General features: G+C 61.9%; 2 protein-coding genes across 8 annotated transcripts in view; one reads left to right on the top strand and one right to left on the bottom strand.

Moving 5' to 3' along the window:
• The window catches only part of SBF1 (SET binding factor 1), a 28499-nt gene extending 8576 nt beyond the window's left edge, over positions 1–19923 (top strand). The window contains exons 6-41 of one of the 3 annotated variants that reach the window (XM_082666002.1): positions 54–159; positions 291–423; positions 513–621; positions 728–841; positions 972–1049; positions 1290–1403; positions 1476–1604; positions 1691–1789; positions 1872–2076; positions 2157–2269; positions 3120–3269; positions 3586–3654; positions 3730–3888; positions 3961–4226; positions 4312–4484; positions 4562–4635; positions 4710–4905; positions 5156–5283; positions 5908–6086; positions 6204–6340; positions 6449–6656; positions 6764–6960; positions 7068–7205; positions 9801–9878; positions 10133–10305; positions 10382–10561; positions 11083–11184; positions 11267–11452; positions 11521–11647; positions 11735–11865; positions 11935–12165; positions 17618–17725; positions 17821–18032; positions 18726–18813; positions 18885–19016; positions 19110–19922. In XM_082666002.1, the coding sequence (XP_082522128.1) occupies positions 54–159; positions 291–423; positions 513–621; positions 728–841; positions 972–1049; positions 1290–1403; positions 1476–1604; positions 1691–1789; positions 1872–2076; positions 2157–2269; positions 3120–3269; positions 3586–3654; positions 3730–3888; positions 3961–4226; positions 4312–4484; positions 4562–4635; positions 4710–4905; positions 5156–5283; positions 5908–6086; positions 6204–6340; positions 6449–6656; positions 6764–6960; positions 7068–7205; positions 9801–9878; positions 10133–10305; positions 10382–10561; positions 11083–11184; positions 11267–11452; positions 11521–11647; positions 11735–11865; positions 11935–12165; positions 17618–17725; positions 17821–18032; positions 18726–18813; positions 18885–19016; positions 19110–19208 (5121 nt within the window). In that variant the 3' untranslated portion in view covers positions 19209–19922. Of the gene's footprint in view, positions 1–53; positions 160–290; positions 424–512; positions 622–727; positions 842–971; positions 1050–1289; positions 1404–1475; positions 1605–1690; positions 1790–1871; positions 2077–2156; positions 2270–3119; positions 3270–3585; positions 3655–3729; positions 4227–4311; positions 4485–4561; positions 4636–4709; positions 4906–5155; positions 5284–5907; positions 6087–6203; positions 6341–6448; positions 6657–6763; positions 6961–7067; positions 7206–9800; positions 9879–10132; positions 10306–10381; positions 10562–11082; positions 11185–11266; positions 11453–11520; positions 11648–11734; positions 11866–11934; positions 12166–17617; positions 17726–17820; positions 18033–18725; positions 18814–18884; positions 19017–19109 lie in introns of all 3 variants that reach the window. The other 2 variants (XM_082666001.1, XM_082666003.1) reach the window with 2 other exon arrangements.
• Positions 19924–20172: 249 nt separating this feature from the next.
• PPP6R2 (protein phosphatase 6 regulatory subunit 2) overlaps positions 20173–26652 on the bottom strand; it is an 84826-nt gene continuing 78346 nt past the window's right edge. For 2 of the 5 annotated variants that reach the window (XM_082665758.1, XM_082665759.1), the window contains 11 exons: positions 26273–26358; positions 26006–26086; positions 25568–25665; positions 25141–25198; positions 24951–25066; positions 24694–24851; positions 24191–24362; positions 24015–24103; positions 23238–23400; positions 21337–21573; positions 20173–21264 (listed from right to left, as the gene is read on the bottom strand). In XM_082665758.1, the coding sequence (XP_082521884.1) occupies positions 21213–21264; positions 21337–21573; positions 23238–23400; positions 24015–24103; positions 24191–24362; positions 24694–24851; positions 24951–25066; positions 25141–25198; positions 25568–25665; positions 26006–26086; positions 26273–26358 (1310 nt within the window). In that variant the 3' untranslated portion in view covers positions 20173–21212. The other 3 variants (XM_082665760.1, XM_082665762.1, XM_082665761.1) reach the window with 3 other exon arrangements.

The following is a 26652-nucleotide window of genomic DNA, read 5'->3' as shown; positions in this document are numbered from 1 at the left end:
GGTGACCCAGGTCTGGGTGGAGCAGCTGAGCACTGGTCCCTCTCTCTCCACAGAGAACCATCTCTTTGGGGGCTGGGGACCGGCAGGTCATCCAGACCCCACTCACCGACTCGCTGCCCATCAGCCGCTGCAGCGTGGCCCTGCTTTTCCGCCAGCTGGGTGAGCCTGGTGCCCGCAGCCCCACAGCCCCCACACAGTCCTTCGTCTCCCCTCCCGGGGCTGGCGGACAGACGTCGAGGTTTCACCGCAGGGCGGGCGCCTGCGCCCTCTAAGCCTGTCCTCCTCCTCAGGCATCACCAACGTGCTGTCTCTGTTCTGTGCGGCGCTCACGGAGCACAAGGTGCTCTTCCTGTCCCGGAGCTACCAGCGCCTCTCGGACGCCTGCCGGGGACTCCTGGCGCTGCTCTTCCCTCTCAGATACAGGTGCTGACCTTACCGTTGCCCACTGCCCTGCAGTCCCTCCGCCCCACCCCGGCCCTCGGGCTGTCGCGCTGAGCCTTGGCCCATTGCAGTTTCACGTACGTGCCCATCCTGCCGGCGCAGCTCCTGGAGGTGCTCAGCACGCCCACCCCCTTCATCATCGGAGTCAACGCTGCCTTCCAGGCAGAGGCCCAGGAGCTGGTGAGGGCCCTGCTCAGCGTCTGCCTCGCTGCTCCAGGCTGGGCTGACCCCAGGCCCTGCTGACCGGCCCGTGGCTCTCTGACCTCTCGCTCCCTTTGGCCCACAGCTGGATGTGATTGTAGCTGATCTTGATGGAGGGACGGTGACTGTGCCCGAGTGTGTGCACATTCCACCCCTGCCAGAGCCGCTGCAGAGCCAGACGCACAGTATTCTGAGCATGGTGAGGCAGGACCAGGGGCCTCGGGGAGGCTGGGGCCTCGGGCAGGCTGGGGTGGGGTCACTTGGTGGCCAGAGGAAGCCAGAGCGTGGGGCTGGTGTGCAGCTGACCCTGCTCCCCGCTGCTTCCACAGGTCCTGGATCCAGAGCTGGAGCTGGCAGATCTCGCCTTCCCTCCACCTACGACGTCCACTTCCTCCCTGAAGATGCAGGTGGGGGTCGCTGCCCCTCTGGGGGCCCAGGCCCACCCGGTGCTGAGCGCTCCTCCAGGGGGTCGCCAGGGCCGCGTGGGGTGGGTGTGAGCCTCGGAGGGTCCTGCACAGGAGTGGCCGTCGGCACCGAGTCTTAGAGGAGGCACTGTGGCTTGTGTGGAGGAAGCTTGGAGGGTCAGGAGGGTGAGGTGCCTGGAAGGCTCAGGGCCTGGCACTCACCTGCCCTCACGTATGCCCCAGGATAAGGAGCTGCGCGCCGTCTTCCTGCGGCTCTTTGCTCAGCTCCTGCAAGGCTACCGCTGGTGTCTGCACATGGTCCGCATCCACCCGGAGCCTGTCATCCGCTTCCATAAGGTGGGCGCCAGGCGGGGGCGGGGCTGGGCAGAAGGTGAGTGCCCGAGGGGCTGACCTCTTTGTGCACCGCAGGCAGCCTTCCTGGGCCAGCGTGGGCTGGTGGAGGATGACTTCCTGATGAAGGTGTTGGAGGGCATGGCCTTTGCAGGCTTTGTGTCGGAGCGCGGGGTCCCCTACCGTCCTACGGACCTATTTGATGAGGTGCACCCCGACCCCACCTGGGAGGAGCCGCCATCACCCCCCTCCCTGCCCCAGCCAGCCCGCCTGACCCTGCTTCCTCCCCCCAGCTGGTGGCCCACGAGGTGGCACGGATGCGGGCGGATGACCTCCACCCCCAGCGTGTCCTGCGTCATGTCAAGGAACTGGCAGAGCAGCTCTACAAGAACGTAAGGCAGGTGGCACGAGGGGGCGGGTCACTGTGCTGCCCTGGCCCGGGCTGCTCGCCCATCCTGCCTGTGTCCCCCCCAGGAGAACCCGTACCCTGCTGTGGCTATGCACAAGGTGCAGAGGCCAGGGGAGGCCAGCCACCTGCGGCGGGCGCCCCGGCCCTTCCCCCGGCTAGACGAGGGCATGGTGCAGTGGATCGTGGATCAGGCCACAGCCAAGATGCAGGGCGCACCCCCGGCCGTGAAGGCCGAGAAGAAGACCACCGTGCCCTCAGGGCCCCCCATGAGTGCGTAACCGGGAGGGGGAGCCTGAGTGTGGCCGAGGGTGGATGTGAGGTCAGAGGTGAGCACGTTCTCTGCTCCCCAGCCGCCATACTGGAGCGGAGCAGTGGGCTCCACGGCAACAGTGCGCGCCGGCTGGAGGTGGTCCGGAACTGCATCTCCTACGTGTTCGAGGGGAAGATGCTTGAGGCCAAGAAGGTGAGGGTAACCCGGGCACAGGGAGCGCTGGGGGCTCTGGGTGGGGGCGGCCTGGGCCAGGGCAGCGGCTCTCAGAGGAGCCCTGGCCCTCGTTCTCCTGCAGGCGGCTGGAGGGAGCTGGGCTGGCAAGAAGGGCAGGTGGACACCGGGTCCACCTCAGAACAGCTGGGTGCAGCCTGCTGGGGAGGCTCCACGGGAGGAATTTCCTTCAACTTCTAGTCGTCAGAATGCTCTAAAAGTCCCTACTGTTAAGTGTCTTCTTTATCGCTCACGGAAACTAGTGTCGACTCACACGTGTCTTTTTTTTCTTACTTGCAGAAAGTGGAGTTCATTTAGCGTTCTGCCCTCTGTGATGTCCATTGACACTTTGGGTCTCTCAGGACAGCCAGTTTGAGTCTGTCTTGTGTTTCACAGCTGCGTGGTTCTTTGTGAAGCACCTAGTTCTTAAACCAGCCCTTTATCGGGTTCCTGGTTGTTTCACAGTGTGCGGGAGTATCAACAGGACAAGTGCAGCCCTTTCTGTGGCCCGCCCAGTGCTGAGCCGGCTTCTGGCTCTGCGTTAGGCTTGTGCGTTCTAGGCGCTGGGGCCCTGGCCGGCCGTGGGGTCTCGCTCAGAGCACTGGCAGTGTTGTGAGGTTCGTGTGCGGGGGGCTGGCTCCACTAGCGCGTTGGTCTCTCTTGGGCAGTGAAGCCCCAATCTGGGCACACCTGACCGGATGGCTTCCGGTCTCCTCTGTGCTGAGAGCCTGGGCTCTGGCCCCCACGTCTGGGCCAGGCCTTCCCTGTGCCTCAGGGCACGGTTGGGTCCACATAGGCTCGTGCCCTCATCCCCTTGTTTCCCCGTCCGCAGCTGCTTCCAGCTGTGCTGAGGGCCCTAAAGGGGCGTGCGGCCCGCCGCTGCCTTGCCCAGGAGCTGCACCTGCACGTGCAACAGAACCGGGCGGTCCTTGACCACCAGCAGTTCGACTTCGTGGTCCGCATGATGAACTGCTGTCTGCAGGTGAGGCCGGGCCTCACACCCTGCTGGCGCTGTGGCCACAGGGTGGGGCCGGGCAGGGCTTCCCCGGCCTACCCATAAGGGTGCATCTTCTGGCGGTGCCGACAACTGGGGAGACCCCGGTCTGCCGGTGAGGGTGGCGTGGGGAGAATCCTTGTGGGAGGCTGGTGCAGGGGCCTCCTGCCCTCAACCTCCGAGCAGCCCTGGGGAGCTGGTGCAGACGGTTCAGGGACTGACGGGAGGTGCTGCTCTGTCGGCGGTGCTGGTGGGGGTGTGAATGGCACGGGGCCGGGATCCGACGCCCCCGGCCCTACTGCAGGACTGCACCTCCCTGGATGAGCACGGCATCGCAGCTGCTCTGCTGCCCCTGGTCACTGCCTTCTGCCGGGTGAGTGCTGGGGCGGACAGAGTCTCCCCAACCTCCTGCCGGCTGCACCCGCTGACACCCTCTTGGCTTCTGCAGAAGCTGAGCCCAGGGGTGACGCAGTTTGCGTACAGCTGCGTGCAGGAGCACGTAGTGTGGAGCACGCCGCAGTTCTGGGAGGCCATGTTCTATGGGGATGTGCAGACCCACATCCGGGCCCTCTACCTGGAGCCTGCCGAGGACCGAGACCCCTCCCAGGTGTGTGGGGACTCCCTGGGCCCGCGGGATGGGGCTGGCCTGGCTCTGGCTCACGTGCGGCCCCTGGGGCAGGTTGGGGAGGCACTCACACAGGAGGACGAGCGCTCTGCCCTGGACGTGGCATCTGAGCAGAGGCGCCTGTGGCCCACCCTGAGCCGCGAGAAGCAGCAGGAGCTGGTGCAGAAGGAGGAGAGCACGGTGTTCAGCCAGGCCATCCACTACGCCAGTCGCATGAGCTACCTGCTCCTGCCCCTGGACAGCAGCAAGAGCCGGCTGCTCCGGGAGCGCGCAGGGCTGGGCGACCTGGAGAGCGCCAGCAACAGCCTGGTCACCAACAGGTGGGGTGTGGCCTGGGGGCAGGACCTGAGCAGTACAGGCCTTGGGTTGTGTGGCCTGTGCCCACTGTGCCCCTCCCCGGCCCAGCATGGCAGGCAGCGTGGCGGAGAGCTATGACACAGAGAGCGGCTTCGAGGATGCAGAGACCTGTGACGTGCCCGGGGCCGTGGTCCGTTTCATCAACCGCTTCGTGGACAAGGTCTGCACAGAGAGTGGGGTCACCAGCGACCACCTCAAGGGGCTGCATGTCATGGTGCCAGGTATGGGGTCTGGGCTTGGAAACACTCCCCTTGGATGGGTGGGCGCAGGCCAGAGCATGAGAACTGCTCTCCCCCAGACATCGTCCAGATGCACATCGAGACCCTGGAGGCCGTGCAGAGAGAGAGCAAGAGGCTGCCCCCCATCCAGAAGGTGAGTAGGGGCCGGGGAGTGGCGGGCACCAGGACTGGGCTATGTTCTGAGGCACTGCTCCTGTCCCCAAACAGCCCAAACTGCTTCGGCCACGCCTGCTGCCCGGTGAGGAGTGTGTGCTGGACGGCCTGCGTGTCTACCTGCTGCCGGATGGGCGTGAGGAGGGTGCCGGGGGCAGCAGGGGTGGCCCCGCACTGCTCCCGGCTGAGGGCGCTGTCTTCCTTACCACGTACCGGGTCATCTTCACGGGGATGCCCACCGACCCCCTGGGTGAGCCTTTGGACCCCTCTGCCCCCGCTCCCCTTGCCCCTCCCCCTGCCCCCCCCCCCAAGGTCTTCGGGCTAGTGGGACTTCTTCTGCCTCTCCCTCTCCCCTTCTCAGGGGTTTAGGGTCTCTGTGGGAGATAGGCTGTTGTCTTTCCTCCCCACCCTCCCGGTCTACCCCATAGCTCTGGGACCCTGAGACTCTGTGACCCTCGACCCCTCCCGTCCCCCTGACTCTGCACCCGGCTTGTTATAAGTGGGGGAACAGGTGGTGGTCCGCTCCTTCCCGGTGGCTGCGCTGACCAAGGAGGAGCGCATTAATATCCAGACCCCCAGTGACCAGTACCTGCCGGACGGGCTGCAGCTGCGCTCCTGCACCTTCCAGGTCGGCTGGGGTGTGGGCTGTGTTGGGTGGGGTCTGTGGGCCCCTGAGTCGCGGCCCTCTCCAGGATGCAGCGTCTGAGCCCTAGTCTTGTTCTCATGAGCGGCTGTTGAGCCAGCATTGAGCCCTTTGTGATTCCTGAGTTGACGGGGAAGTCGCTGTGTCTTAGCTTGGTGTCCTCTGCCTGCGCCATGTGCCAGTTTTGGGGGCTCTCCCGTTTACCTTGCAAGGCCCGAACCCTAGAGGCCGTGTCTGCAGCGTGCTGCGTGAGCCCGGCCTAGCTGAAACCTACACAGATTAGATGAAACACAAAGACTGGGTTCCTGAGTCTCCGCCTACATGCAGTCTGGGGAGCAGGCCCTCCGCTCACCCTCTGTCCTTGGGGCGCTCCTTCAGGACGTGTCCGTCACCGGATGGAGAGGCGAGACTGGCCCTTCGCAGTCCCACGGTAGACCTAGCCGCCTTTCTCAGGGCCGTCTGGTCGCAGGGCCCTCACCCGTCCATCCTGTTAGAAACACCCGAGTTCCAGTGATGCAGCACGGGGCGTCCCGTAGGCCTGTCCGCCTTCGTGGCCAGGGCTCAGGCCCACGGGCCTCCCAGCCTCTGAGGGCCTCATGTCTGACACAGCTGCTGAAGATGGTCTTTGACGAGGAGGTGGGGTCTGACAGCGCTGAGCTCTTCCGCAAGCAGCTGCACAAGCTGCGGTACCCACCAGATATCAGGGGCACCTTCGCGCTCACCCTGGGTTCTGCCCACACACCCGGCCGGCCGCCCCGTGCCACCAAGGACAAGGGTCCTTCCTTCAGGTAGGGAGCTGGGCCCCGAGGCCAGAACACCTTCCCTTCGCAGAACCACTGTGTGTGTCCCCTTGTCCATCTCCTCACCTTTGCTGACCCTGCAACTGTACTCCTCGGGCCCCCCAGGACCTTGTCCCGGAACTTGATGAAGAACGCTAAGAGGACCATCGGGCGGCAGTATGTCACCCGGAAGAAGTACAGCCCCCCAAGCTGGGAGCACCGGGGCCAGCCACCCCCTGGGGACCAGGAGGACGAGATCGCAGGTCGGGGTGTGGGGAGCCGTGGGCGGTCTGGTGAAGCCCCTCACGTGGAGGGGTAAGGGACCCGGGCAGCCCCTGGGTAATGACCCCCGTGTGCCTGGCCTGCCCCAGTGTCAGAGGAGCTGGAGCCCAGCACGCTGACCCCTTCCTTGGCCCTGAAGCCCTCGGACCGCATGACCATGAGTAGCCTGGTGGAGCGGGCGTGCTGCCGGGACTACCAGCGCCTGGGGCTGGGCACGCTGAGCAGCAGCCTGAGCCGCGCGAAATCCGAGCCCTTCCGGATCTCCCCGGTCAACCGCATGTACGCCATCTGCCGCAGGTGAGCAGTGAGCGCGGCAGGTTTGGTGGCCTCCAGGAGGCCGAAGGCCCAGGGGCGCCTGGCTGTGGGTCCAGAGTGCCTTTGGCCTCACGTCCGCCTCCTCGCAGCTATCCGGGGCTGCTAATCGTCCCCCAGAGCGTCCAGGACAACGCCCTGCAGCGCGTCTCCCGCTGCTACCGCCAGAACCGCTTCCCGGTGGTCTGTTGGCGCAGCGGACGCTCCAAGGCCGTGCTGCTGCGCTCAGGGGGCCTGCACGGCAAGGGGGTCGTCGGCCTCTTCAAGGCCCAGAACGCGCCTTCTCCGGGTAGGCTCCCTGTTCACGCTGCAGCCCGCCCCGCCCCCGGCGCCCCGCGCCCCGCCCCCGGCGCCCCGCCCCCGGCGCCCCGCCCCCAGCTCCACTTCCTCCCGCAGGCCAGTCCCAGGCCGACTCCAGCAGCCTGGAGCAGGAGAAGTACCTGCAGGCCGTGGTCAGCTCCATGCCGCGCTATGCTGATGCGTCCGGTCGCAACACCCTCAGCGGCTTCTCCTCGGCCCACATGGGCAGTCACGGTGAGGGTGCTCGGGGCCGGAGGACCTGGGGGGTAGTGATGGCATTTATGGAGAGCAGACCAACAAGGGGGCAGAGTGTTTGGGGTGTGGGAGCAGGTGAGTGTCCTGAGGGCCAGCTCTGACCACTCCTCTGGGGGTTTACAGAGGAGGCAGCAGGCCCAGGAATTTGGGGCATGCGCCCAGGGGCCATCCTGGGCCCTGCCCCTTGCCGTCGGGGTGCTGGTTCAGGGTGACCCTTAGAAGAGCATGCTGTCCACAAGCGGTGGTCTGGTCTCCTGGGGTGACAGGCGGGGACCCTGTTGTGGCAGGGTGAGCCATGTGGATGCCTGGCGCTGGGAGAGGGTTTTAGACAGGAGACACCCAGGAGGGCCCCAGGGCGTGCAGGCGGGGGCGGGGGGGGGGGAGGTTTGTGTCAGGATGGGCAGCCTCACCCCAGGGCCTTGCTCCAAGGCAATGGCTTCTGCACCCCGCTTACCCTCCAGCTGCCCCCATCCTGCCCCCGCATCTCCCTCATCTCCCCCCGTGACAGCCTCTCCCCTACCTGCGCGTCTCCCTCCATCTCCCCTCCTGGACCCTCCCTCACTGATCTCTGGTCCCTTCCGGTTCATCCTCTTGGCCCTCCTGAAAGCTGCTGGGCCTCGTCGGAGCTGCCACCTAGCCCATGTTGGTCCTCACGTTGGTGATCAGCGAGCTGCCTCTCAGTCCGTGCTTGGAGGTCTCGTCACCCCGCTGGAGGCACGAGGGCTGGGAGGCTGCCCGCACTGGGCCTGACCATTGCCCAGATGCTGGCCTGAGCCAACCCCTGCCTGTACCTCAGCAGGTGTGGTGACAGCGTCTACCAGGGATCTGTACACACCTGGAGCCGTCCTGGCGGTTGTGTGTGCAGAGTTGGCCGATGTCACAAGAGGGTCACTTCTCTCTGTGAGACCCTTCCCCCACCCTGGCTTGTGCAGACATCACACCAGGGGTCACTTGTTGCTCAGGCCTTCCTGATTCCCTCCCTCCCCTCACACTTGTCTGCGTTTTTCTCTGCTGCTGCTCTAGGTTCCAGATGCACTGGCTCCCAGATGCATTGCTCTAGCTCTCAGGTGGGCTTGGGGGCTGGCAGGCCACCTGTGGGGCTGAGCCTTCCAGAAGCCCGGGCATCGTCCTTGATTCTTCCCTCTCTGCCCACCCTGAGTCTGAGTTCACCACCCGAGCCTGCAGCCATCCCCATGGCCGACTGCCCCCACGCTGGCCCAGGCTGCTCCTGCCCGTGGCACAGGGCCTCCTGGTGCAGCTGCCACTCGTTCCCGTAGGGGAGGGCCTTCACCCCTCCCGAGTGAGGCCTAAGGAGCACCCCAACTGCAGGCACCTCCTCTGCTGCTGGCGCACACCAGCCCCCCAGTCCCCGTGCAGCCTGTAGTCCAGTGCTCCGTCTGTAGCTGTTGTTACCACTTGCTGGGCACTGGGGCCAGGGGGGCTGGGAACAGGGTGGCCAGGCTGTCCTCACGGTGGTTAATGGGGATGCTGCCCTAGGAAGCGCTGGGCTCGGTGCCACCTTCTGAAGCGGCACAGGCCTTACTCCTCTTGGTCCTCTACTGGGAATACCGCTCTCTAGTTTGAGTGGCTTTTAGTTTTCCAAACATCAGAGACCATCATTAAGTGTGTTTCATGGTTGCGCTGTCTTCCTGCCTTCCGCCCGCTCCAGTGGTTCTGAGTGGCCCCTGCAGGCAGCACCCTCCCCGCAGGATCTTTCGTCTCCTAGTGCCTGTGTCTTCCCTAGTGTTGCTTGGGCATCTCTGAATGTCCCCACAGCCCACTGGTGCTGCTTCTGGGTGTCCCCCGAGTTCTGGGCACGGGCCTTCCCCCTCGTTGCCTGGGGGCATACAAGGTCTCGGCTCTCCTCAGCTGTACACCGGTTCCGGTCCAGACTGTGTCACGAGGACACGCTGTCCTCACTGTGGATGACCATGCTTCTGCCTGCAGCGTAGTGGGCTGGTGCCGTGCTGGCCTCTGGTGCCCTGCGCCCTCTCTGTAGAGGCGAGTGAGCCTGGGTCATAGCCAGGTGCAGGCTTTGGAATCCAGAGGCCTCCTCCTGTGGGCTCCCTGTGCCTCCAGGCTGGGCCGTCCCAGCCCGTAAGCCTCGTGCCTGGTCCTCACAGGTGGCTCTGTGCTGGGGCTTGGGCCTGCCTGTGTCCTGGACTGAACCACCCTCTGAGGTTCCAGGCTGGGAGCTCCCACGCTGGGCCTCCTCTTCTCTGGGCTGCGCCTCATGGGCACCTCCTGCTGCTGCTGTGTGCTGGGCAGGGGCCGCTTGGTGGCTGCGTGTCATGAGCAGCTTAGGCAGGGTCCACGGGGCTGAGGGTGCAGAGGAGGCGGCCCAGGGTCCTGCCTGTCCCCTGACCCTTCCTACCCACCACCGGGTCCTCTGCTCCCTCGTTTGCCCTGGGGGCCCAGAGAACCTTGACAGATCCTCACTGTCTCTGGGACCCCCGGGGGGTTCGGTGGTGACCCAGCCTTGGACCCAGTTCCTTTGGGCCACAGCTCCGCCCTTGCTGGGCGCACCCCCGGGCCTGGGGCCAGGCCTGAGCCTTCTCTCTGCTGTGCCCCCAGTGCCCAGCCCCAGAGCCAGGGTCACCACGCTGTCCAACCCCATGGCGGCCTTGGCCTCCAGACGGACTGCGCCCCGAGGTACCGTACTGACCGCGCAGGCTGGCTCCCCACTCCTGGCACTGATGGCCCCATGTGACTGCTCAGGGCACTAACGTCCCCCACACTGGCACTAACGGCCCCGTGTGACAGACCAGCGTAACCCAGCCCTCGCCACAGCCCCGGCCACTAACAGCCTGACGCCCCGAGTCCCACCCTTGCCCTCCCTGGGAGCTCTGCCCCAGGTAAGTGGTGCCCTGGCCCTGCTCCGGTGCTCACCTGGTTTCTCTGTGCAGGTAAATGGGGCAGCGTCCGGGCCGGTGGGCGCAGCGGTGGGCTCAGCACTGATGTAGGCACCCGGCTAGCAGGCATGGGTCCCCCCCAGGCCAACGGGGCCCCCCCCGACCCAGGCTTTCTCCGGCCCCAGCGTGCAGCCCTCTACATCATTGGAGACAAAGCCCAGCTCAAGGTGACTGGGACAGAGTCCTGGGGCCAGGTGGGGGCACGGGGCCTGGGCGCGTCTCACCACGGCCGGCTTCCTCCAGGGTGTACGGCCAGATCCCCTGCAGCAGTGGGAGCTGGTGCCCATCGAGGTATTTGAGACACGGCAGGTGAAAGGCAGCTTCAAGAAGCTGCTGAAGGCGTGTGTCCCCGGCTATCCTGCCACCGAGCCCGGTTCAGCCTCCTTCCTGTGCTCGCTGGAAGACTCAGAGTGGCTGATCCAGGTCTCTCCACTGCCCCTGCCCCACCGGGGTGGAGGGCTACCCGGGGGGAGGAGATGCGATGGGCAGGGGCCATCCGGTGCCCACCTGGGTGCCGGGCCCCGCCACTTACCTAGAGCCGTGGGTGGGCGGGGTCTGGGCTTGCTCTTTTGATAGTATTGGGCTTCGGGAGGGGATGATGGCCACTTCCCAGTGGTGGTGCATGGACAGGGGAGGGAGGCCAGGGTCCAGCTGTGTCGGAGCCCTCTGCTCTCTGTCAGGGTGGGGCTGGGCACGTCAAGGAGAGGGGATGCCTCTTCAGGCCCAGAAGATGCTGATAGGCGGGTGGGTGGGCGGCCGGGTGGGAGGAAGCACGCCACAGCATTTCGGGTCCATCCAGGCTGTGCTGCCTCGCGGGGTGTCCCCTGGCGTGGGCCTGCGCAGCCACCACTCCTGTGGATGTGTGGGTCCTGGGGGCCCGGCTGGGTGCTGGAGTCTTAGGCCACGGGCTCTGGGAGGTGCTGAGGGGCTGCGGGTGCCTGCAGATCCACAAGCTGCTGCAGGTGTCGGTGCTGGTGGTGGAGCTCCTGGACTCGGGCTCCTCTGTCCTGGTGAGCCTGGAGGACGGCTGGGACATCACCACTCAGGTGCGCGGTGGCCGGGGGTGGGGGTGGGGGCGGGTGTTGGGCCCAGTCCCCACGCCCTGCTGACTCACGGCGCTGCTGGCAGGTGGTGTCCCTGGTGCAGCTGCTCTCAGACCCCTTCTACCGCACCCTGGAGGGCTTCCGTCTGCTGGTGGAGAAGGAGTGGCTGTCCTTTGGCCATCGCTTCAGCCACCGCGGGGCCCACACCCTGGCCGGGCAAAGCAGCGGCTTCACGCCAGTCTTTTTGCAGTTCTTGGACTGCGTGCACCAGGTGAGCGGGCGGCCGTGGTGGGGGCTGTGCGTGCTGACCGCTGGCCGCTGACTCCTGATGCCCCACAGGTCCACCTGCAGTTCCCCATGGAGTTCGAGTTCAGCCCATTCTACCTCAAGTTCCTCGGCTACCATCACGCGTCCCATCGCTTCCGGACCTTCCTGCTGGACTCGGACTACGAACGCATCGAGCTGGGTACGGTGGGGGCGGGGGCGGTGAAGGTGGGCACAGGGGCGGGGTCAGCAGCCGGGGTGGGGCCGGGCTCAGCGCTGCCCCCTGCAGGGCTGCTGTATGAGGAGAAGGGGGAGCGCCGGGGCCAGGCGGCCTGCCGCTCGGTGTGGGAGTACGTGGAGCGGCTGAGCAAGAGGACGCCGGTGTTCTACAACTACCTGTACGCGCCCGAGGACGCGGAGGTGAGCAGAGCCTGGTCGGGGCGGGCAGGCCCCTCCGCGCCCCGGTGCTCACGCCAGGCCCGCCCCCAGGTCCTCCGGCCGTACAGCAACGTGTCCAACCTGAAGGTGTGGGACTTCTACACCGAGGAGACGCTGGCCGAGGGCCCCCCCTATGACTGGGAGCTGGCGCAGGGGCCCCCCGAGCCCCCGGAGGAGGAGCGGCCCGATGGGGGTGCCCCCCAGAGCAGGCGCCGGGTGGTGTGGCCCTGCTACGACAACTGCCCCCGAGCCCAGCCCGACGCCATCTCCCAGCTGCTGGAGGTGCGTGTGGCCCCTGAGAAGGGGAGAGGGGGTCCTAGCGCACGTCAGTCCGGTGGCCCTGCCCCGGCCCCCCGCCCCTCGATGTGGACGGTGATCTGCTGGCTTCCATCCTGCCTGGTGGTGCCCCCTTCAGAGAGAGATGGGCCTGGAAGCTTGGGGCTGACGTTCAGGCTTCTCTCACTCCCTCTGCCAGACTTAGTGGGCGTGTCTGCTTAGCCTCAGCAATCAGGATTCAATAGGACACGGGACCCCGGAAGAGAGAAGAGAGCCCCTTGGGGTTGGGGTTTGGGGGGAGGCTGGGATGGCATAGAGGGTGGCTGTCCAGTGGCCGGAGTTCTCCCCCGGGGCCTCAGGTCCGGACCACAGCAAGGTTTGCATTGCCCGGCCCCCCCCCCCCCCCCCCGGGCTGGGTGTCTTTGGAGGGATATCTAAGCATCCTGAGCTTCTGCTTCCTTGTGGGGAAAGTGGGGAGGCTGATTCCTGCCTCTCAGGGAGGTGGTGAGGTGTAAACAAGCAGGTGAAAAGGTTTTGACAGCCCAGCAGTGGCCCAGGCTGAAGGCACTGGCCACGCAGGGTTTGGGGGAGCCTGGGTCATGGTTTTGTGGGTGAAGGGGATCCACAAGCACAGAGGGCAGAGGACCGTCCTCTTCTCTCTGGTACTGCTCGTGGTCTTGGAGCTGGTGTCCCTAGGCCAGCGTCTGTGTGGCGTGATGTTGTCTGTGGTGCTTTCACTTCTGACTGGTCTGTGTCTTTAGTTAACGGTGAGTTTCTGCTTGGTGCTCAGCGTGTGGTTAGCGCGTCTTCTCACCCATTTCTGTCTTTCACGGGACTTTTCTTTTTGCTGCTTTCTTCCGTTTGTTATTTTCCTGACAGTTGAGTATTACTTTTCCATGTTATCTACTTTGTGTGGCTTTTGAGCTGTATGTTTGTGTTATTTGTAGTGGTTGTCAGTGACTGCAGTCCCAGCGCATCTGGGGTTGAATTGCACACCCCCCACGGGAACTGCCCGCTCCTGTCCTTCTGCCTTTGTCATCAGCCCTTTTACTATTACCTGTGACGTCAGCACAGAGCATGGGTTATGGTTGTTTTAAATGGTCCACTTTGTTTTAAAAAAATTAGGAAACAAGGAAAACGTCTTCTATTTGCTGTGCCCAGTATTTTTCATTCTCAGTGTAGATCTGGTATTGTATCATTTCCCTGTAGCCTGAAGAACTTTTAATGTTTCTTGTAATCCAAATCTGCTAGTGACAAATTCCCTCAGCTTGTTTTTTTTTTACCTGAAAATGTCATTTTTTTTTATTTTCACCATTTCTGTTCTTATTGTATAGTTTACAGTGTTGTGTTAGTTGCAGGTGTACAGCAAAGTGACTCAGATATATATATATATATACATTTCCTTTTATAGTCTTTTCCATTATAGATTATTACAAGATGTAACTATGGTACCCTGTGCTATTCAGTAGATCCTTGCTGATTATCTGTTTTATATATAGTAGTGTGTATATGTTAATCCCAAACTCCTAATTTATCCCTCCCGCCATCCCCTTTGGTAACCATAAGTTTTTATTTATTATTTATTTGCTGCATCGGGTCTTAGTTGTGGCCCGTCGGCTTCTCTCTAGTTGTGGTGCGCGGGCTCCAGAGCACATGGGATCCAGAGCATGTGGGCTCTTTAGTTGTGGCCCATGGGCTTAGTTGCCTGACCAGGGATCGAACCTGCGCTCCCTGCATTGGAAGACGGATTCTTAACCACTGGACCACCAGGGAAGCCCCCATAAGTTTGTTTTCTATGTCTGTGAGTTTATTTCCATTTTGTAAATAAGTTCATTTATATCATATTTTTAGATTCCACATACGTGATATCATATATTTGTCTTTTTCTGTCTTAGTATGATAATCTCTAGGTCCATCCATGTTGCTGCACATGGCATTATTTCACTCTTTTTATGGCTGAGTAGTATTCCATTGTATAAATACGCCACATCTTCTTTATCCATTCATCTGTTGCTTCTGTGTCTTGGCTTTTGTGACTATTGCTGTGAACATTGGAGGGGGGTGCATGTATCTTTTTGAATTAGAGATTTTGTTTTTTCTGGATATATGCCCAAGAGTGGAATTGCTGGGTCATATGGTAGTTCTATTTTTAGTTTTCTGAGGAACCTCCATACTGTTTTCCATAGTGGCTGCACCAATTCACCTTCCCACCAGCAGTGTAGGAGGGTTCCCTTTTCTCCACTCCCTCTCAGCATTTGTTATTTGTAGACATTTTTTTTATATACGTTTATTTATTTATTATTTTTGTCAGCATTGGGTCTTTGTTGCTGTGCACGGGCTTTCTCTAGTGGTGAGCGGGGGCTGCTTTCTGTTAGTGTGTGCGGGCTTCTCATTTGCGGTGGCTTCTCTTGTTGCGGAGCACGGGCTCTACGCGCATGGGCTTCAGTAGTTGTGGCTCGCGGGCTCTAGAGCTCAGGCTCAGTAGTTGTGGTGCACGGGCTTAGTTGCTCCGTGGCATGTGGGATCTTCCCGGGCCAGGGATCGAACCCTTGTCCTCTGTTTTGGCAGGTGGATTCTTAACCACTGCCACCAGGGAAGTCCCTCCCCTGTAGACTTTTTAATGATGGACTTTCTCACTGGTGTGAGGTATATTGAGCATCTTTTCATGTGCCTGTTGGACATCTGTATGTCTTCTTTGGAGAAATGTTTATTTAGGTCTTCTCATTTTTTGATTGGGTTGTTTGTTTCTTTGATATTAAGCTGTGTGAGCTGTTTGTATATTTTGGAAGTTAATCTCTTGTCCATAGCATTGTTTGCAAATATTTTCTCCCAGTCCATAGGCTGTCTTTTCATTTTGTTTATGGTTTCCTCTGCTGTGCAAAAGCTTTTAAGTTTAATTAGGTCCCATTTGTTTATTTTTGTTATTTTTTCTGTTACTCTAGGAGATGGATCCAAAAAAATATTGCTGTGCTTTATGTCAAAGAGTGTTCTGCCTATGTTTCCCTCTGGGAGTTTTATAGTATCTGGTCTTACGTTTAGATCTTTAATCCTTTTGGTTTTTTTTGGTGGTGCCATGCAGCTTGTGGGATCTTAGTTCCCTGACCAGGGATCAGACCTATGCCCCCTGCAGTGGAAGTGCGGAGTCCTAAGCACTGAACTGCCAGGGGATTCCCTTTAATCCATTTTGAGTTTATTTTTGTATATGGTGTTAGAGAATGTTCTGATTTCATTCTTTAGCACGTAGCACCACGTATTGAAGAAGCTGTTTTTTCTCCATTGTATATTCTTGCCTCCTTTGTTGTAGTTTAATTGACCATAGGCTCATGGGTTTATTTCTGGGCTCTCTATCCTGTTCTATTGATCTGTGTCTGTTTTTGTGCCAGTACCACACTGTTTTGATTACTGTAGCTTTGTAGTATATTCTGAAATCAGGGCACATGGTTCCTCCAGCTCTTTCTCAAGATTGTTTTGGCTATTCAGGGTCTTTTGTGTTTCCATACAAATTTAAAATTTTTTGTTTTAGTTCTGTGAAAAAGGCCATTTGTAATTTAATAGGAATTGCATTGAATCTGTTGATTGTCTTGGGTAGTGTGGTCATTTAAACAGTATTGATTCTTCCAATCCAAGAACACAGTATATCTTTCCATCTGTTTGTGTCATCTTCAGTTTTGTTCATCAGCATCTTATAGTTTTTGGAGTACAGGTCTTTTGCCGCCTTAGGTTTATTCCTAGGCATTTTGTTCTTTCTGATGCAATGGTAAATGGGATTGTTTCTTTAATTTCTCTTTCTATGCCTTTATTTATTTTTTAAAGGAATATTTATTTATTTATTGCCACGTTGGGTCTTCATTGCTGCGCTCGGGCTTTCTTTAGTTGCGGCGAGCGGGGGCTACTCTTTGATGCCGTGCACGGGCTTCTCATTGCGGTGGCTTCTCTTGCTGTGGAGCACGGGCTCTAGGTGCACGGGTTTCAGTAGTTGTGTCTCGCGGGCTCTAGGAGCACAGGCTCAGTAGTTGTGGCACACAAGCTTAGTTGCTCCGCATCTATGCCTTTATTTTTTAAAGGGTGTTTTCTCTGGATTTAGAATGCTAGGTTGACAGCTTTTTATACTTGGCAGTTTAAAGATGTCGTTCCAGTGTTTTCTGCTTGTTGCATTGTTTCTGACTGAGTGTTGGTGCTCGTTCTTACCCTTGTAAACCGTGTGTAACAGCAGCCTTTTTTTCCCTGCCTTTAAGGTTTTGTCTTCATCTTTAGTGTCGGCAGTTTGGCCATCACATGGTGTTTTTTGTGTGTGTTTGTTCTGCTTGGAGTTCTTTAAGCTTCTTAGATGTATGGCATGAGAGTTTTAATCAAACTTAGTACATTTTAGGCCATTCTTTTTTTTTGTCTGTGCCCCGCAGCATGCGGGATTGTAGTTCCCCGACCAGGGATCGAACCCACGCCCCCTGTGTTGAAGCGCAGAGTCCCAACCACTGGACCACCAAGGAAGTCCCTAGGCCGTTATGTCTTTAAAAAGTTTTTCTGCATAATCTTGTCCCTCATTTCCTCTGGGACTTCTTTGCCCGATAGGTCACTGAGGCTGTATTTGGTTTTTTCCTCCAATCTTTCCTCTCTGCAGTTCATTTTTATGATTCCTGTTACATTGTTTTCAACTCTACTGCTCTTCTTTCTTACGTTTAATGTGCTCTTAAGCCTATTTAATGAATTTTCCACTTCAGATATTGTATTTTTCAGCTCTAGCGTTTCCATTTTTCTTTATAGTTTTTCTTTTCTGTAGAGATTCCCCATCTGCTCAACCATTATGTCTATCTTTAAATCTTAAATGTATTTATAACAACTGTTTTGAACTTCTTGTATGCTAATTGAGTGTCTAGTTCATTTCTGGGTCTTTTAACTTTTCCCCTGAGGATGCTTCTTATTTTCCTGCCATTCTGCTTGCCTAATAATTTCTTTTAATTAAATTTATTTATTTTTGGCTGCGTTGGGTCTTTGTTGCTGCGCACGGGCTTTCCCTGGTTGCGGTGAGCGGGGGCTACTCTTCGTCGCAGTGCGCGGGCTTCTCATTGCGGTGGCTTCTCTTGTTGCGGAGCACGGGCTCTAGGCTTGCAGGCTCTGGAGCGCAGGCTCAGTAGTTGCGGCGCACGGGCTTAGTTGCTCCGCAGCATGTGGGATCTTCCTGGACCAGGGCTCGAACCCGTGTCCCCTGCACTGGCAGGTGGGTTCTTAACCACTGTGACAGCAGGGAAGTCCCTTGAGTATATTTTTGATGTCTCTTCAACTGTTGTCTCCAAATACTGATTCTGCCCAATCCCTCCCCCTTGCCTCCTCCTCTGGACGACAGTTACACGGTCATTAGATCTTTTCCCTGTCTCCTGTCCTACGTCTTCCATCCTTTTGTCCTTTCGTGTTCTAGTCTGGGTACTTTTTTCTGCATAATCTCTCACTGATTCTCCTCCAGGAGCTGCAGCGGCTGGAGACAGAGCTGGGCCGACCCCCTGAGCGTTGGAAGGATGCCTGGGATCGGGTGAAAGCTGCCCAGCGCCTCGAAGGCCGGCAAGACGAACGTGTGAGCGGGGGTGGGTGTGGGGGGCTGGGGTGGCCTTGCTGCCAGGAGGAGGTGGAGGCCACCCCCCTGACACGGGCCCACCCTCCTGCCCCCAGGGCACCCCCAGCTCCCTGTTGGTGTCCAGTGTGCCCCACCACCGCCGCTCGCTGGGTGTGTACCTGCAGGAGGGACCCGTGGGCTCCACCCTGAGCCTCAGCCTGGACAGCGACCAGAGCAGCGGCTCAAGTGCGTCCGGTTCCCGCCAGGCAGCCCGCCGCAGCACCAGCACCCTGTACAGCCAGTTCCAGACAGCTGAGAGCGAGAACAGGTGTGAGAAACAGCTCTCTCTGCACCACGGACACTTCTGAGCTAGGGGGATTCGACTGGGGTCCCAGGCAATTCTCAGATGGGTGGGGGCAGGTGCCTTTGGGGAGCGTCTAGTTATTTCTTAGGTGGACTGATTTGCCGGGGAGGCCGTGATGGTGGCCTAAGCTGTGACGGTTGCTGGGGAGAAGCAGGTGGGCTTGGAAGGGGTTTGGGATATAGAACTGGCGACCACAGCCAGGCCATGGTGGCTGCGGAGGAGGAGAGGGACAGGGACCATGGGATACCTGTGAGGGTGGGCCAAGTGCCCTGTGAGGTTGGGGCAGCTTCCAGTAGAGGCTGGGGCCCGGCAGGCTGCATCCCACCCTCTGGGCCTGGAGGGGTCACGTTGCCGCAGTCGCCTCCCCAGACCTGCCTGCTCCGTGTCAGGGGCCCCTGCTCTGCATGTAGGGCTGTTTCCCTGAGACCCTGAGGCTCTGGTGTGGGACCCTCCCAAGTGTCTGTGCTCTGACGGGCGTGAGGGGGTCCTTTCTGGGGACAACCCCAGGCTTCTTTGTGTTCCCTTGCCCTGTGCTCCGGACTTGGGTCAGTTTGGGGACAGGGGCCTCGGTCTTGCTGCTGGGGCTGGCGGGGCCGGGGAGGCGGGGCCGTTGCCGGGCCCTGATGGCTGTTCTGGCCGGTTCTTCTGCAAACGCAGGTCCTATGAGGGCACCCTGTACAAGAAGGGGGCCTTCATGAAGCCCTGGAAGGCCCGCTGGTTTGTGCTGGACAAGACTAAGCACCAGGTGAGTGGTCAGCGGGCTGGCTGGGGTGGGGAGTCGAGGGAGCCCTGCCCTGACCTCCTGCCCCTGCTCAGCTGCGCTACTACGACCACCGAGTGGACACGGAGTGCAAGGGCTTCATCGACCTGGCGGAGGTGGAGGCTGTGGCGCCTGGCACTCCCACTCTGGGTGCCCCCAAGACCGTGGACGAGAAGGCCTTCTTCGACGTGAGCTGCGGCTGGGGCGCCGGGGGATGGGGGGCGCGGCGCGGGGGGTGGCGGCCCGCGTGGGGCCGTGGAGTCAGTGTCCCGCGTCCCCAGGTGAAGACGACGCGTCGTGTTTACAACTTCTGTGCCCAGGACGTGCCGTCAGCCCAGCAGTGGGTGGACCAGATCCAGAGCTGCCTGTCGGACGCCTGAGCCCGGCCCTGCTCGGCGGCTCTGTGTCCAGTCGTTACAGACCACTAGGGGTGGGCAGGGCCCCCCGGCCATGTTTACAGCCCCCGCCCTTGACAGTATTGAGGCCCCGCCCCCAAATGTGTGTACAGCCCCCCCCCCCCGCCCCCGCTCCACCCGGCCAGCTCTAACTCATTTTGGAGGCCTGGCTGAGCACCCGCCGGGAGCAGCCACGGTACAGCCCTCGCGGTGGGCCTGTAAATATCCCCCCTCCCGCCCTGTCAGCATGCTGGCCCCGGCCGGCCAGCCGCAGACAGCCTGTTCCTAGAACCAGAGTCTATAAAGAGCGCTAATGACACGCCGCACGCCTGCGTCTCCTCCGTGTCCTGGGGCCGGGGTGGGCGGCGGGGGCCAGCATCACCAGGCTTTTGCTTGGTGCCCGGCCACCCATCCCTCCAAGCCTCAGAGGCGATCCTGGGGCTGGTGTGGAAGACGCCACCTAGAGGTGTGTGTGTTGTGAAGAAGGGGGTACAGGGGAGCTGTCCGGAGTCCAGACTTGCTGGCCCCTCCCTGGTCAGATGAGAGTCAGTCAATGGGATGGGATGGGATGGACGGAGGAGTGGGACGGGGCCTGAGGAGGGGGAGACACCAAAGAGGGTGGGCTCTCTGAAGAGCAAGGGTGCTTCAGGACTTGACTTGGGGGGCTTATGTATGAGGAGGTGGGGCACAGGGACCCAACGGCCTCCATTATGGGCACTTGGCTCCAAACACCTGTCTCTGTCTCTCCCCTGGGGTCCTGACCGTCCTCACCGCCGCCCCCTCCCCCCCCCCCCAGTCTTGGCTGTAACGCAGGTCACTCTCCCATTCAGACGTGAGTCCCACCCAGGTTAGGGCCTTAATAGCAACGGGTGCCAACCAGGGGCAGGGCAGGGCCGGGTGGGCAGCAGGTGGGGTGTGTGGGGCGGAATGTGGCACCGCGGAGGCTGGGAGAACATCCCAGAGTGGTCAGGGTGGCGGCCACAGCTCCTGGTCGGGGGGGCTGGTGGTGCGGGGGGCCCGGCCGGAAACGGCACCCATCAGTGGGAGCTAAGGCGGGGCTCACCCAGGTCCTCCCTGGGTCCACGGACAGCCGTCAGGCTGACATTCCTGTTGCCCAGGAACCTGTGGGTCTGGGGTCCCTGCCCGAGACGCAACCTCCAGGCAGAGCTTGTTTCACAAAGAAAAAAGAAAGAGCTCAGTCTTTCTTTACTCAGGAGTTGACTCAAAGACGGGCCCGGGAGCAGCAGACGACCCCCGCTGCCAGCCAGGTTGGGGCTCCAGGGCCCGCAGCGTAACAATACGCGGGTCTGTCGGTGAGAATAACAACTTTTATTGGGAGTCGTGGGGTCTGGGTGCCCTGTCAGATCATCAGAACAGTAACATGAGATACCCCGCCCTCCCCGGCAGGCGCAGGGTAGCCCCCCATGCCCAGGCACTGCTGGGCCCTCTGCACCCCGTCCTGCACGCCCGTGGCCAGCTCCTGCCAGGCACCCCCCCCCCCCACACTGCCCACTGCGGACAGCCTGCCAGGCCGCGGGGGGCTTGTTTTTTTTAAGGCAGTCACGTTTGCAGGCTGGCTCAAGGCCAGCTCCCAGGGCCACCGGGCAGCTAAAACCCCGTCTGGCCAGTCCAGTTCCAGACCCACATTTGTCCCCAGAGCCTCGGAGACCCTCTCCTGCGCTAGATTAAAAAGTGCAAACACGTGGCTCTCTCCGCGTTTGTTAAAAAACGTATAAAAACAGGCTCAGAGCCTGTGGCGCAGGCAGAGCCCCCGTCTGAGGCCTTATTGCTGTGTGTGGGGCTGGACCCTCAAGGCCCACCCAGAGTCAGGCAGGAGAAATGCAGGCTGGGCCGTCTGACTGGTTCCAACTGCCAGCTTTACCAATGCAGCATTTATTTTAAAATTAAATTAAGTTAAATTAAAAAAGACAAACTGCGTCACCAGGTAGTTTTCTTGGTTGGGGCGCCAAGGCTGGGCGGGCGGCAGCATCACACGAGGCCATTTAAGGCAGCTCCCGCGGGCGGAGGCCCGTCAGTCTGCCTGCAGGGGTGGGTAGGAGTCGCTCAGGGCAAGGGTCCCCACCCAGCCCCTCCCCTGGTCCGACCTGCTCACCTGTCCTTTGTCACCGTCCCCAGGGTGGCCGCGGTGGAGACAGCTGGGGCTGCAGGGGTGACGGCCACGGCCAGCACAGGAGAGACTGCCGGGGTGGCCGAGGCGGGGCCGGTGTTGCCCGGTACTGTGGTGGCCGCCACGGCAGCCTCGGGGAGGACGGCCCCGACTGGGGCAGAGGTCACTTCCACAGGCGCAAGGGAGGCCAGGTCTGGAGGCGTGCTGGTGGCGCACTCAGACCTGCGTGGCAGACAGGCTCCAGTTACTGGACCACCCCCGCTGGGGCTCCACCCTGCAAGATGGCCCAGGCCCCTCTGCCACCCCAAGTTCCAAACACGCCAGAGACCGCCTGTCAGTCCACCAGAGCGTTGAGCCTCCTTCCCAGCAGCACTCATCCCGGGCATCCCGTCCCCCTCGGCCCCCTCCAGACGGCCCTCGCCACATCCCCACCCCAGTCTGGAACATGCCCCTTAGGTGCTCCCAGCAACCCTCACCGCTCTGTGGACCACACAGGCCCAAGGCCCTTCCCTGGAACACCTCTCAGGCCACGTCTGTCCACAACACTCCCGCCGCCCACACCTAGAAAGGCTGAGTGCGGGAGGCAGGCGGCCTCGGGACACCCAGCCCTGGCACTCAGCTCTGGTCTGGGGGCCCAGAGAGCAAGCCCACGGTGCCCCCACCAGCCCACACCTGCCCAGCGCCTGCTTCTGCTGTGTGACGTCTCCTCCAGCCCGGCACTGACCCTCGCGAGCCAGTGAGGGCAGAGCCTGGAGACAAGCCCCGCGTGTCCCCCCACAATGGCCAAGGCTCGCGAAGACCGCCCTGAGGACCAAAAGGCTTTGCTTTCGGAACAACAACTGCTTCTCGGAGCCGGGTGGGTTTTGGGGGAACGGGGAGTTAGGAAGAGGAAAAGGTTTTAAAAATTTCGATGACCCTAAGCTTCAAGAAGGAATCAAACCGTTTGGGAGCCGCGTGTACACCTTTACCCCAGCGCTGAGATTCTCCCCGGGCCCAGGCGTCAAGCTCGCCCCACCCTGCAGCGGCGGCGTGAACCGCCCCTCCCCCGACACGCACTGTGCAGCTTGACCCTGCTCCCTCCAGGCTGTGCCCACTGCCCCGAGCCCCAGTGCAGGGCGCCAGCGGGGACGGGCGCACCCTGGGGTCCTGGGAGCTAGACTGGACCCCCAGCGTCAGCAGGGACGCTCCAGGGTCACTGGGTGGGGACCTCACGGGAGCAGCACGGTCAGTCTCTGTTCCTCGTCCCCTCGTGGGGGTCTGGGCTGGCCCCCCGGCCCCCCCCCAGCCCCTTCAGGCCTTGACCCCAGCACCACCTTCTCCCTCACGTCCCACCAGCCCTCCTGCCCCGTTCCGTCTTCACCGCACGCGGTTCCTCACGCTGCCCACCCGCCCAACCAGGAGGCATGTGTCCACCAGCCGACCCCAGAGGCCCGGACCTGCCCCCTGGGCGCAGGGGTGGGGTGCACGGGCCAAGCCTGCAGGGAGGACGACCCAGGTCAGGGCCCCAAGCAAAGTCCCAAAACACCCCCGTCCTCCCGGTCCAGCGTGATGGACACGTGTGTCCGAGGCGCCCGACTGAGGTGGGCGCAAGTCTGGGACTAGGCACCCGCCCCAGGAGAGCGGCAGCTCCAGAGCCCACCCGGAACCCCAAAAGCCTGGCCATTCTCTCTGACGCGGCCTGAGGCGGGCTGGCCCCGTGCTGTCTCAACGGTCACCCCAGCTTCCACCTGGACAAAGCAGTGTCCCTCCTGTCCAAAGCTGACCTCCAAGGAGTCACGGGGCCATCAGGACAGGAGGGTCGGCCTGCCCCTGGGCCAGCGGAGTGCTGCGGACAGCCAGACCTCCGTGTGCACCCGGGGGCCCGCCACCCAGCCTGTCCTGCTCACCTGGGGACTAACACTGGCGGCGGGGGAGCCTCCCGACCGGGACCCATCCTCACAGCCTCCGAGGCCAAAGCCACCTTCTGCTTGTCCTCTCGGCTGCTGGAGGCCACCAGGGGCGCCCTCCTGGCAACACATGCGTTCCAGGCACCCAGAGTGGCCGGGCCAGCTGCAACACAGGGAGCCGGTGACACCAGGTGAGGACAGAGCGACCAGTATGGCGCACGCGGGAACTTCAGCCTGCAACTGGTGACAGACCTGTCCCCCACACCCACTGCCGCGTGCGTGTGACGTGCACACGTGCGTCTGTGAATTCACAGGAACTTCAGGAAGAACGGTCCTCCCTGCAGGGAGGGCCACCACTCAGCCTTGTGGCTGGCTTCCAAGTCCCTCCCCGTGTGGCCCTGATATCCTGGGGGGCTTCCAAGCCCATCTGACAGGGAGCTCAGGGCCAGGGCCCTGAACAGCTCCCAGGACAAGCACTGGGGTGGCGCGGCGCACACGTGTGATCCACACCTAGCAGGCGGCCAGGCCTGGGGAGACAGGCTCTGGCTGGGGTCCTGGCGACACAGACGGGTGTGGGCTGGTCGGACCTGTGCGTTGAGGCCAGCCCGAGGGCCTCGCTGGCCGTCCTGTGCCTGGAGCCGGGGTCCTGACCCCTCCACACACCCACTCCAGTCCCCGCACGTGGCGCAAACTCCAACATCACCAGGGCAATACAGCGGCCCCGAGGTCTTGGCCTCCCCCTCCCACACCCCTGCCCCTGGGGCCGCCCCTACTCACGGGTTCTCTCTGGGCCCCGGTTCAGGCCACCCTGGGCATCGCCGTGACCTCTGTCCACAGGGGAGCTGCACCTGGGCCCCGACTCAGAGCTGCAGACGAGGCCAACTCTGAGCCCACGCCCAGGAGACCCGGCCCCCAGGCAGCCGGGGCCGCCCCCCGCCCCGGCCCCGCCTCACCAGCAGAAAGGCTGGAAGTCGGCAAACTTGGCCCAGCCTCTCTCCTCCGCAGCCGAGGCGCTGGGCGCGCTGGCCGCCCACACACTGGAACCCACGTCCATCGCCACTGCCGGGGCCAGGCCTGAGGCCGTGGAATTCACTGGCTCATCAGACACCGTCCAGGGGGCGCCTGCTGGGGGAGACGCGGTGTCCAGGCCCCTTGACCAGCACGTGACCGGTGGTGGAGGCCCCACAGCAATGGTGTGGGTGTGCCTTCCCCCACGGTACTGGGGGACACCCGCCTCTAGCTGTGACGGCGTGGCCAAGAGTGACCGTGACGGGGCGGGAGACCAAGGGCATACGAGCGTGTTTCAAAGTGTGTGCCGGGGGGTCAGTGGGCATCAGGCCCACAGCAGCCCAGCCACACACACACACAGGCCCACAGGCCAGGGCACCAAATCCTGTCCCCCACGTTCCCGCCCAAGCCCTTTGCCCGGCCCGCACCCTGTGGCCCCATCATCTACCTTCTGAGCCACCCTCAACACGAGGACCTTCCTCCTGGACGGCAGCCCGAGGGGCGCCCGCCCGAGCCCCGTCTGCTTCCGAGCTCTCCTCCCCACCTTGGCCTCGGTGCTCCAGGCCGTCCTTCCGGCAGCTCTCTGAAGCGTGAGGGCCCCCGAACCTGGGGGGAGACCCACGGTCAGAGCAGCCCTTCCCACCTGCCCAGGGTGCCACGGCACGGCTGAGACAGGGCTGGTGCCCGTGTGGCGCCCAGGCCCACCTGGCTCTGGTCACTCGGGCCACACAGTGTGTCTCCTCGTCCTCCCAGAGGTCGTCGTCCTCGTCAAAAGGCTGGATGTGGTCACTGCAGCAGGCCTCAAACAGAGCGGCACCGGGCTGCAGGAGAGCACACGTGGGCCACATGGCCCCCACACGCCCGGCCACCCCCAAGGGGCATCCACGGGACTCACGCTGTCCTCGTCAGCGTCGACGCTGAAGTTGATCTCTGCTATCCTGTCAAATGGGGCGCTGCGAGGACAACAGGGACGCCGTCAAGTCCCCCCAAGAGAGAGAGAAGGGGGAAGCAGCCCACCGAGGGAGGCAAAGGCAGGGGCGGGGGGCCAGGGCTGCAGGCCGAGCCCGGGTGGGTGCACGGGCTCCCCTCCCACCTCTGGATGGGCGGCGAGGGGTGACTCCCACCCGGCTGCTCTGCCGCCCCAGAGGGCGTCTCCAGGCCGTTGGGTCACATGTGGCTTCCAGCTGAGCAAGTGGTGTGATGGCCCTGAAGGCCAGGCAGGGCTGAGCCACAGGTCAGGGACCTGGTCACAGCCGAGCAGAGCCCGGCTCCCTCCCAAAGGCACGAGGGTGGGGCAGGTGGGCACGTCCCACTGGGCTCACTTGACGCTGTCGTCCTGCTCAGCAAACTCCTCGTCGCTGAAGCCGAACTGGTCCACGAAGGTGGCCGTCATCTGCTGGACCTGGTACTCGGAGAAAGCCTGGGCAACAGGACCGTGGCCGCTCTCAGGAACCCCCCTGGTGCTTCAGTGGCTTCTCCCAGGTCCTGCCCTCTCGGCTGGGCACCCACAGGCAGCCATGTCCAAAGAGCCTGTGACTCTGACTTTCCATTCGCCCACCACGTCCCCAAGGGTCTCATCAGTGTCAAGTGGCCCTGCGGGCGCCCCCTAAGTAGAGGAGGGTGGGGCTGCACCCCCTGCAGAAGCGGGGGGATGAACACCTCCCCGGCCCCGCCCGAGGCTCTGGTGACGCGTGCAGGACACTCGCGAGGCCTAAGCGCTGCCGAGAGCAGCTCAGGACGAGGGGCCTGGCCTCACGCACCTGCTGAAGGGACAGCTCGTTAGGGAAAACGCCCTCCATGTCCTCGTCCTCACTCGAGGGGTGAAGATGGTGCGTGCTAACCTGCAACGGCCAGGGTGGGTGGGCATGAGACAGCGTCTGGGGCCGTGCCGACCCACCCTCCCTTGCAGGGCGCGCCGGGCCTCGGGCACCAGGAGTCCCGCAAGCCCAGGTCGGGCAGGGACCAGGGTGGGGACAGAGCTCTGCCCAGAGGGCCCCCCACTCTCGGCCGGCCTGGGGCCTGCTCACCAGGTCCACCGCGTTCCTGCGGTTGGCCTCCGTCAGCGTCTCCTCCACAAAGCTCTCCCAGCGCCCGCGGCAATCCGAGGGGAGCCCTGCGGGGAAGGCTGCCCGGTGAGCCCTTGGGATGGAGCCAGCAGCTGCATCCTGGTCCCGCGAGGGCTCTCAGGCCGACCGAGGAGCCCCGGGGACACAGGAACCACGGGGCACGGGCACGTCCCTCTTGGCCTTACAGGCCCAACCCAGCAGGCCTGGGTGTGTCTGTTTTTCTGGGGAGGTCGGAGCCCAGAGACGTTCACAGTCCAGAAAGAGAGAGCTTCATGCTCGCCCCCAACCCCACACCGGGCCGTCCTGGGTGCACACGCTCGTCACAGGTGCTGACGGGCTGG

Source organism: Grampus griseus (genome assembly GCF_964374135.1).
Source record: "Grampus griseus genome assembly, chromosome: 11".
In the NCBI taxonomy this organism is placed as follows: domain Eukaryota; kingdom Metazoa; phylum Chordata; class Mammalia; order Artiodactyla; family Delphinidae; genus Grampus; species Grampus griseus.
Note: the sequence above shows the minus strand (reverse complement) of the source record. Positions and strands in the feature narration are given on the sequence as shown.